This window comes from Orbicella franksi, chromosome 10 (genome assembly GCF_964199315.1).
Source record: "Orbicella franksi chromosome 10, jaOrbFran1.1, whole genome shotgun sequence".
Taxonomy (NCBI): domain Eukaryota; kingdom Metazoa; phylum Cnidaria; class Anthozoa; order Scleractinia; family Merulinidae; genus Orbicella; species Orbicella franksi.
Genome location: NC_138154.1, coordinates 20,459,334 through 20,470,556, shown reverse-complemented (window position 1 = coordinate 20,470,556; position 11,223 = coordinate 20,459,334). Strand labels below are relative to the sequence as shown.

The 11,223-nt window shown below is 40.9% G+C and overlaps 1 protein-coding gene across 1 annotated transcript; it reads right to left on the bottom strand.

Annotated features, from left to right (window-relative positions):
• Positions 1 to 2,931: 2,931 nt before the first annotated feature.
• On the bottom strand, positions 2,932 to 8,031 carry LOC145500836 (uncharacterized). Its single transcript, XM_081480372.1, has 3 exons — positions 7,618 to 8,031; positions 4,080 to 5,594; positions 2,932 to 3,396 (listed from the first exon to the last, which is right to left on the bottom strand). Exons 1-3 carry the CDS (start codon positions 7,745 to 7,747, stop codon positions 3,203 to 3,205), a joined length of 1,839 nt encoding a protein of 612 aa, XP_081336498.1. The 5' UTR covers positions 7,748 to 8,031; the 3' UTR covers positions 2,932 to 3,202.
• Positions 8,032 to 11,223: the final 3,192 nt, after the last annotated feature.

Here is an 11,223-nt window from a genome sequence, read left to right as displayed (position 1 = left end):
ACTTGTGAGAATCGTTACACGCTTATTGCATGCAAATTATAAAGAAAATCTAATGACTAGTTTTTCTACAAATAAACAAAACCGATTTTATATTTATTCACGTTGCCATGGCAACGGCACATACGTCAGCTTAACCATCAAAAAACCAGTTTGTGTTGTTAACTTGCTTGCTGCCATTTTTGGCGACCGAGGGATCAAGGGTTTTGGAGAAAAAGGTGAATGAAACACAGGTATCAAAACTGTGTTCAGCCACCTTAAGCATGACGTTTACGGCAGACGGCAAACGGCAAAGATAGCCTCTGATTTTTTATTCTTTTCTTCTAATCTTTAAATAAATCGCACAAAAATAGAAAAGTGTCTCCTACTATTTACCGCAAATACAAATATTTTAACTCTACTGTACAGACAGCTGAAGACAGACGGCAAAAGTTCCATTTTTGCCGTTTGCCGTTTGCCGTAAACGTCATGCTTAACCTCTCGAAGTATCTTGCAATTTTTTCGCGACCCCGGTATATCCGGAGACATGTGGCTCTCCAGACGAGATGTTGATGCATCGTGGCATCGAATACAGCAGTACCCGGTTAACTACTGGTTTTCACTGTCATGCCATCACAGCCATGCGCCAGGTAGTCCAAGCAAGGAAATAGTCCAAAATGAATTGGTTCGAATATTGAATAAAAATAAACCGACCTCGTTTTAGGTGTGTGTGTGTTTCTCGTGACATTTCTGTGCCGATTTATGAATTTTGGCCTTTTACGTTTTTCTGCCACTGCTTGAACAGTGGAGCTAAAACCACCTAATAGAGGGTCTTCTATATATCTAACGAAACTAAAACCTCAGAAGGATAGGTTATTTAAAAAACACGTACAAACATGTATGTGGGAGGCGCGGTGGCCTCATGGTTAGTGCGCTCGTCTCCGGATCGAGCGGTCCGGGTTCAAGCCCTGGCCGGGGACATTGTATTGTGTTCTTGTGCAAGAAACAAGAACACGGCCGTCTGCCGTAAACGTCATGCTTAAGGTGGCTGAACACAGTTTTGATACCTGTGTTTCATTCACCTTTTTCTCCAAAACCCTTGGGGGTAACCCTGCGATGGAGTAGCATCCCATCCAGGGGGAAGTAGAAATACTCCTAGTCGCTTCATGCTACAGAAACCGGGATAAGCTCCGGCCTGATGGGCCACTTGGCTCGCATGCAGACTTCACCTTTTTTTTTTTTACATACATGTATATAAGACTGACAAATGTTCACATTCACAGGTCAAATTAAACGCCAGGAAGAAGATTGCCAAACCTTGTATGGGTAATCGGATGAGACCAAGTAAATTTAAGGATTGCCATCACTTGTGTTTTCGGAGTTTGCAGAGATTGCCCGTTTCACAGGACGAGAGCAATTTCTGCGACTTCCGAAAACACAAGTGAAACAATGTAATTCAATCCTTAATTTTACGAGGAATCGTGTGATTTTTTTTTTTTTTTTTTTTTTTTTTTTTTATTACACTGTATAGACGGCAATTTGTTTTTCTTTTATCGCGCCGGCTTTGTTGGCTAATTTCGTAGGAAATCATTTCAGTGTTCGCTAGAATGAACTGTAAAACACACAAATCAGCTGAAACGTTTTCGCCACTGATGAAAAAAAAACCAACTTGTTTTTCCATTAATCATTGGACAGGAATGGTTACAGGAACGTTTCCGTTGTCGCCTGATGACAGCTGAAAAACAATGGCGAATATATGGCCCTACAAGGTCAGGAAATTTTACTGACGTTAGTGTGCATGCTGGAGTCGGGTGACCGTGAGAATGCAGAGGAGAGCCCATAGACCATTCTTCTGGGCATTGTGTTGTAGGTCACGTGATGAGCTCTCAGCCAATGAAAAGGACAGAAAATTGCATCCAATTATACGCTGTTTTGGTGATGCTAAGGTTGACCGATATATCAGATAAGACAGATCAAGACATAATTTATACTAAGCCAAGTTTTATTAGTTTTTGTTAAGATTACTTAACTGTTACCCGTTAACTGATACGTCATCACAGTTGTCGCCTTTATCGTATGGGTGTGGCGCTGGGACCCTGAAAGGCTGAAACCTTACCCTATACTAGACAACGATCTGCTTGATTTTGCAACCCTATTCTAGACTAGGCACCAAAATCCCCTACCCTATCCCAGATTAGCTAATTTCAATGCAAAAACTTGTTAATCAGTATCATAAAGTGCAGTCCAACATAAGCTAACAAATGCTGGCTAAAACAATATCTTACAAAGTCATTTTCTCTACCATAGAACCCCGGGTAAAGAACTCTGTTCCAGAGTAAATTATTTATACACTGACCACTTTTCCGGTAAATCATACTCTATTCTGGACCAAAACTGTCTGGTTTCTATATCCTATCCCAGACTAAACTGCTTGGAAACCATACCCTTCACAGCAGCATCTACTCACATAGCTTAACTTATATATGGAAGTACATTACCCCCACCCCCCGGAGTCTAAGTGTCAACCGCTAAACTGAACACTCGATGCGCGATGGTGGCTTTAGTTTAGTTTATAGATAACTTTTTCACGGACTCGGAGTAAGTAGTTTTTCTTTCAAAAGGAAAACTGTTAACGTGGCAATAACTAGTTTTTAACAGTTTGTTCTCGATGACTTGCTTTACACTCTGGCTTTTTCGTTATTCATGCATAGCTTGTTGGTATCGACACTAAGTAGTTGTCACTATTTAATTATCTAATCTGCTGAGCGCCTACGTCTACTGATCTAAGCTCTGATAATGGAAAGTCAAACTTTTCCTAAAACTAATCACACATCTTACCTAAAGCGGTTTTCAATCAAGAGACGTAAAACCAAAGCCCCATTAACCACTCTGGCCAATCACAAAGGACGCAGGCAATCCAGTGAACCAATCAAAACTCTATGCAAATGACTGTAACTGACCTGAAACGCGGGAAAATTAACGTGTGCGGGCTTGTCACTGCTCGATTGGTTTTGATTTTACTTCTGATTGGATGACGCGAGCGGCGTGAGTTTGTTAAACCAACTCGCGTAGCGTAGTAACGCAAAACTAAATTACAATCGACACTTAAATGAAAAACGCTCTATGACCTAAACTGACGGTGACTATTACGAAACATTTCAGCACCCTGTAATCTTCCGCACCATCACTGTTCCTCTGTTTTCCGTTTTTTTATTGTTTGCTTTTTTTAAGGGAAACTTTCAATCAAGATTGGATCTGCTCCAAATGGTTGTGTTGTTTGGGTCGAGAACGTTAAGCGATCCCGGATTCTGGCCAGTTTTCTCTGAAGATACACAACTCCTCGACGACAAAAATGGAAGCATTTCTTTGGGCATGAACAAATTTTCTTCCAGAAGAACTTCACATGGAGAAATCCCTTCCCTAGAAAATAAAAACAAGTAATATAACCCTTTGATACGGTGATATTAGAGAGAATTAACCTAATCACAGATGATCTGCTTGGTTTAACAACTTTGCCTGACTACTTTATGACTGGATATTAATGATTCAGCTCAGTGCATCAGCATCTGATCCGGACGAAAGTAGTTATTTCGAGGGATAGGAACCTCTGTAGCTTTTAGTGTCGCTCAATCACCAATGATGCTGTTACCCTCTGTGAACCTATGTGTATCCGGTATTACGTTTAGCTGAGGTAATGAGCATATAGGACCAATTTTAAGTATTCTGGCTACACCGAGTTTCGAAAACAGAACTCTGAAGTTAAAATTGGCTAAGTGCTGTAGAATGGTCGGCGTTCTTGCATAGAGAACGCAATACCAGTCACAACTGTTTCTTCGTCTATAAAGAGTGTAAGTGGCATAACTGATGGGTAAATTGTGAGGGAATTGAGGGCAAATTTTGAGGGATAACCTTGCTAGGACTAGCCGTAGCAGAATGCCTGAGTGGAAATGGCGGAAAAATCAGTTGTTGATGGCTAAACTAGCCTCCCATCAGATAGGGTCAGTACGAAAATACTGCCGGGTGGTCACTTAATGCATGAGCTATCAACCTCGCTTTTGATTGGAACGGACATGTTTCATAGTTACATTTTCGGTATGGCTTACCCAAAGCAACTAACAACACGGAGCTGTTAAGGAGCACAAACAGGACGTTGATAGTGATGGACTCGCTTCCTTTGTGACCTTCACTGGCATCACGACTTGTATACATTGTACCCAGACAGACATTAAAGAAGATGATCCAAAGCACCAACGTTTGAAGTCTATCTTCAAACTTGCCTTTCATTGGCCGGAGGAAAGTGTAGGCCACTCCAAATGTGCTTACCATCACCACGGTAAAACCATTCTGCGAAAGGTTGTCAGATCCAAAGAAGAGTACTAACGAGGTCAATATCAGCTTACGGTACATCTCTATTATCTCCCAGAACCAAAACTTTTCCTTGTAACTTTCAAAGAACACTCTCAATCCAAACGAAATGTTTTCTCCAGCACTTGGATCACGAAATTTGTAGATGAGCCATAACATCACGAGAGGAAATCCCACAGGATATATGGCACAGACGACAGCGATGGACCGGTACATTCTGTGGCGGGGAGTGAAGCACTTGATGGAGTAGTCAGCCATTAGGAGGTAAGTGCAATCATTCTTGTCATCTGTGAAACATATCTCCACGCATGAGCCAGGTAGGGGTAGAATGCGAGTAATTGTGTTACTTGTTATTGGGTATAAAGCCAGTAGAAACAGGAAAATGTTTCGAAAGCATGACTTCTTTAAAGCAGACATTGCTTGTGATTTTTCACTGTGTGGGCAATCTTGTCGTCCTTTGATGTAACGTAGTTTCAGGAGGAGGTACAGAAGAATTAAGAGAACAACTAAAACGTTCACAGAAAGGACCGCGGAGAATTTTTGAAATTGGTCTAGGCGTAATCCAGGAAGGATGCAACTTAATGGAGCAAACTGGAAAACGTTTCCTTGAAATACGTTGAGAAATCTTTCCACGGAAATCAAAGCTGCCGGCCAGTGAGCTCTCACCAATGCAGAGAAAATGCCTGAAACAACTTGATAAAATCCAATCACAATCTTAAAGCACGACATAATGACGTCTGCGATAGTACGACTGTTTTCTGTGGCCTGTGAGTCTCCCCACAGAACCATCATAAAGACCACGACAAAAAGGGCAATCACTCCAAGGGAAGAGAGTAGAGTGATAGACATCCTTGGACATTTCAAACAGGCATTGAATCGAAGATAATGGTCATTAGTGCAAGTGGCACATAGAGTCCCTTGGTACCCTTCATTACATCGAGAGTCAATTCCTCCCATGCAAGAGGCAACACGTGGACATTTTAAGGGCTTCGGCAGTGAATCTGTAAATTTAGAGAAGGTTTTGTTGTATTCAGGGTCCAAAGTGTAGATGTTGTCCACAAAACGCTTGTACAACAGTTTCGTAGCAGGTTCGGTCCAGTTCCAAAAATAATTCGGCGCCAGTATTGCCACATCTTTAGCACAGTTTATACCATATGATGGACACGCTAAACAGGGTCCAAAACGATCCAGCCGGTAATACCCGCGGAGGCATCTGCAAGCTCGATAACCAGCGGTTTCATTGGATAAAGTGCCTGATTGGATGATAAAAATATACTTCATCAAAACAACAATAAATAGTTGATAGTCTGTAATCTGCATGTTCGTAGAACTAAAATAATGCTTGTAACGAAGAGCAATAATTTTACGTATCCGTTTACATTAATTGGTCCAATAAAGGATTTATTATTTGGCTTAAAGAACACATTTTCCTGCGGAAAACATCGGGCATGCAACTCCGAGCGGTCAAGAGCCATCTTGCCTGCTCGGGTAGCCAATCACAGCAAAGAATTTAGTTCATCTTACTCGCTAGCGGAGTTAGCCATGTAATAAATCTTTGTCAATCGAACTCTTCGGGTCAAACTGTTAACAATTTATTTGAAGATCTGTCAGGCCGCAAACGATCCCGGTCCGTAAATGATCCCGGGACCGCAAATGATCCCCAAATTGTATCGCAAATGATCCCCGAATTGTACCGTAAATGATCCCTCGACCGGAAATGGTCGCCTCGCAATAAAAGGGACAAATGCATGTACCCAGGAATTTGGACAGTGGGTTAAAAGAATTAAACTGTGAAACTCGGAAAACCGTGAACACTGACTTTGATTTGTTTCTGAAAGGTTAGGAGGCGGCGTGGCCGAGTGGTTTACGGCGCTGGATTTGAAATCTGGAGGTCCCTGGTTCAAATCCTCCACCCTACCGCTATCTAGATTTGTTTCTCGGTAGCGGCCCCGAGTTCAACTCCTCGACCGCGTTGCGTAAATAGCCAACTGGTCAGTCCCCCAACCAGTTGGGATCCTTAATAGTTATGTCATTTAATAGTGCTAAATACATTTGACACTTAAATAAAGTTATCATTATTATTATTATTATTATTATTATTATTACTATTATTATTATCATTATTAATTGTGTACTAAACCAATCACAATAAAGTTCAGGACAAGCGAGAACTCAAAACCACAACTAATTACCTCTTCTGTTTGAGATTTAGTTTTCTCACGGATAATTGGCTTTTTCCTTGCTAGCTACCCAACAATATTCCACAAATATTCCTGGTTTTCCCGTTTTTCTGAGTTTCACAGTTATAGTACAAATTTAGAATCCCCAAGTGAATTGAGTACATTTCCGCCTAGCTTTCGGCACAGAGGAGATTATTGACAGTCAAAAAAAAAAAGGAAATTGGAAGAACAAAAGCGACAGCTCTACTTGTACGGCATTCAAGATAGGTAAATCGTTTATAAATCTATTTAAAAAAAAAAAGCGGTAACCCGCACGAAGAACTCTTGTGCACTTTAATGGAAGCCCATGTCTATCAAGGACGCAGATATAAGAAGTGTAGAGGGAAAAGTTCTGATCGCTTAATTAGATAGCAGAGGCATCTTTGAAGATTCATGTTTATTTTTGCGGTGCGTTGCCCAAAGGAAAAAATTATACAGCCGACACATGTCAATTTGATATTTTGCGCAGCGTGTTTAACGTTTTGTATTGCTGCTTTTTTTATGCCTAAGGTACTTATCTTTCCTTCACCTATGATAATTAAAAAACAAAAATATATTTCCATCCATAGACTTTTCAAAGATTCCACGCCATTCCTAACCTTTTGCGGTGGAACCGGGGGATCATTTCCCGTCCTGGGATCATTTGCAGTCCAGGAATCATTTGCGGGTCGGGATCATTTGCGGGTCGGGATCATTTGCGTGCCTGTACAGATCTCCGCGACTTCGGCCCAAATGGTCAGGGAACCTTTTCTCTGACGGTCCGGGGGAAGAGGGGGGGGAGGGGGGGGGGGGAAAGGCGTTCCTCGATGGTCCCATAAAGTTTTCGCACTCGGAAAGCCATAGCAAAATCTCAAACCTTAATTATGAGTAAAGAGTTGTTTTATTTCACATATTATTAATATGAACAGAGGTTTCCTCCATACCAGAAGTATCAGGCGTATACACCTCTCTATTTTTAGATACAGGTTAACTAAGTTTCCGGGACTTTTGATAAATTGGCCCCAGGAAGTTTGCTCGTGGATGCATGACTCTAGCAGCCATATTGCACAGTACCTACCGTATGGGCATGCCCAACAGTCGGTTGCTCTTTTCCCAGGATGCCGTTTCTCTGAGACGTAAGTACCGTTGCTGCAAATTTTTTTTGCTGTTCCTCCCATTTCGTCCTGGTAAAAGCCGCCTGTACGCATATAATGATAGACTAGTTGAAGTTCAAAATGGAATTTAGGTCAAATTGATTTCAAACTAGTTTGATTTGTATTTTGCTTTATTAATCCGGGCCTCTATTTTAAAGTCAGTCCCAAATCAGTGAAAATTTACGAAGAGATTCCATGTTGCCGTGCGTCTGTTCAGTAATAGATCACAGAAGCTGTCAAAATCTAGTAAGGACACCAGTGACACACTCGTCTAACAGCTCGTGTGCCACTTTTTTTTTTGTTCAGTACCACATTTCAACGTCATCTGTAATCTGTTACTGAACAGTCGCGCGGCAACATGGAATATGTGTTGATTTCATCATGCACGCCCCACAGCATCTGCACGATTTGGGTATTTTTATCTACAAACTGGTTGACGTGATTTAGTACACGAAAAGTATATCTTTCCTTTATCATTTTTTTCTATTTCTGTAAAGCTATTGAATGCTAGATACTTGCTCCAGTGCAACATAATCTTGCTGACTTTTTTCAGGTTTCATTTGTATTACGTACCAATAATTTTATACCTATAGGTTACAATGTACCTGCTGGGCATTTCACACAAGTTCCCTTTTTGTCACTGTAGGACCCAGGCGAACAAAAGCTGCAGTTATAGCGCTCGACGCCAGAAGAACACGGAACACAAGATAGACCGCTCAGAAGCAGCAGGTCATGCAGTGCTACAAACTCTACTGTTATATAAGATGACCCGGACGGGGCACAGTCACTAGTGGATAGAAAAACACTGAAGTTACGCCACTTATACGAGGATCTGGAGGGGATTAAATGCAAGCTGAGAACTACGGGTCAAAATTTTAACTGTTATCTGAGTTGTCAACTGCTAGCTGGAACCTGAGATCTCCAAAATATACTAGTAGCTAAGAACTGGGCTGAAAATTTAACGCATGGCTAGAAAATGGCCGATAAATGATCATAATTTAGCCTAAAAAAGATAGTTAATCAAAGTTTAAAGGCAAAACGCAAAAGCGATTAAGGCCGCGTCCTATGTATAGTAAAAGAAGGTGGTGAAAGGGTTTATGCGTGACACATGACGAGGACAAAAATTAGTGTTTGACGTGTGAATTGCGAATAAATCAGTGCGTAAAACGGCATGACATCCCCCCGCCTCACTTGCTACCCTCCTATAATGTTCTACACCTTCGCCATTAATTTAGGGTTAGTGTTTCGGAGTCTGAACATGGACGTGGTCGAGATCGTCGTTTTGTGTTATTGATGAGACGTGATTAATTTCACAGTGCCTTTCTCCAAGTACATGTGCCTCAGGAAATTGTTGGAGCAGCCTGACAAGACTCTGGGTGATAAACTGATGGAATAGCTTTAATATTGAACATATTCAAATATCATTGCATCGGTATATACATCTGTTACATATACTTACATATTGACACTATATGTTCCTGCGGGAATCTGCTGAAAGTTTTTACATGTTGCAAACCTAAAAGAAAATGCGTTTTAACTCTTGCGAATTTATTCAAAGACTACTAAAAAGTATTGTTATTGTGTTAGTAATTAATAGTTTAAAGTCAGTCTGCCTCCGCAGTGAAGAATATATTCAAAGTAACTGATTCAAAATTTTTCGTCAAGGAGTTGAATTGCCTTTTAGATACGAAATATTTCATGTTATTTGCGTTCGCAATGTCGTTGTGATTCCCTTGAGAAGATTCCCATGTGAAAAGGCTGGGGATACTCATCGGAAAATTTGAATTAAACCCGTAAAGGAGACCAAACTGGGTGTGGTTCGAGCTTTTTTTGACCCCTTAAAGATATCACTTTTCAATTGACATGACAGCACTTTCTATTGTTTCTTCGAATGCAGCCCTAAAAGGCACTTTGACGCCTAAAAAAAGTATTTTCGTTTCTTCCGAAATGCACTAAGTGAGGCCAAAATCTGTGAAATACACCACCCAAGCATCTCTGACCTTTTCACTGAGAGACCCCCCGGGCAGGGGGGCTTGAATTACGTGACTAAAAAAGTCCACCGCAAGAAGCCACTCCATGGCAATTGTCAGTGAGCTTACATAATAAACAGTCTAGTTAAAATGCTAGAATATATCTGTCACTAGCCACCTCCACTAGCTACGGGGAATAATGTTAAATAAACGCAGCTTATTAACGCGCATACGCGGGGACTCCGATCCTACCTCGCCAGACTTTGGGAAAAAACCATGCGGTCTCAAGCAGTCAATCAAATTAAGTGTCATTGTCAGAGAAAACCGGGCAGTACAAAAAGATCGAGGTCGGCCGTTTACCTTCATCTTTTCACAGTACAAAAGCTATCCGAAAAGATTAACAACCATGACATTTGCCGAGGTAAGCGTTCGTTTTTCTTCGAGATATCACCACATCATGATTTTGGGCTCTGAAGCGGTCGAAAATGGCCGAAATTTCGGGCAACTTTAGGTAAGCCTGAAAGATACTTCGTACAAATTCCAGAAACTCTTATTTTCGTGCGATAATATTTGTCCCTTTATTAGTTGACTGAGATGTATTTGAGGTCTTTCGCTTTAATTCGACGGTTTTTACGAGGTGCCAAATATCGCCGCCGAATCAGTTATGAGAGTGACTCAAATTTTAGCCATTTTCAGCGAGTCGTTTTTCAAAAGTGCGGGAGTTTATTTCCACAGAAAAACAATTTTGTGATAGTCTCTTGCACTGTTATCAATATCCAGTTTAGTTAAAATTGGTATCTACAGGCAAATCGGAGTAATTGGTCTCGCAAAGTCCAAAAAAAATTATTGGTCAGAACTATTTCCCGCCAAATATTTAGCAAAGAAAACACCTTATTCCGACTTTCTGCGATTTTTATCCATGATTTACTGAAAGATCTGCAAAAAAATAGTTAGCTGGACTGCCGAAGAGAATTTTGTATTGTAATTATTTTATAAATTGTGAGTACAAATAAATGGTTGTTGTTGTTGTTGTTGTTGTTTAAGCTGTGAAATCGTTGTTAACCTAAGCAAACATTTCAAACTCGCCAAATCCTTACCATGTCCACTGCGCGCCTGGGCTAAATTTTCCCGCGAAAATCTATTTTTAACGTCACGCTGCATGGAAAAACAAAGTGGATCCTCAGTTCGATGGTCTTTTTTTTGCTGTTCTGTAGAACAAACTGCAAGTTAATAGTGAGCGAACCTTTACCCTAAATTTAATTTTGGGACTTCTGCAAACCCTCTTGTTTACATTTATTTCTCGTTTTCGAAAGGCGTGACGCGTTACAGATTCAAAGGTCAGACGATTGGACTTCGAAATGTCGATCTTACTTAAAGGCTTCTCCTTGTTTTTGAAAACATTAACTGTTCTTTCGGATCAGAAAAATCGCTTGGCAAGACGTCAGAGGTGGTGTCTATTTGGCGCAGCCAAATGTAAACAATGAGGAAATACAGGTTATGCTACAACAAAACTTCGCTGCCATCCGGCCTACGAAATGATTATATAGGACAGACGTCTGG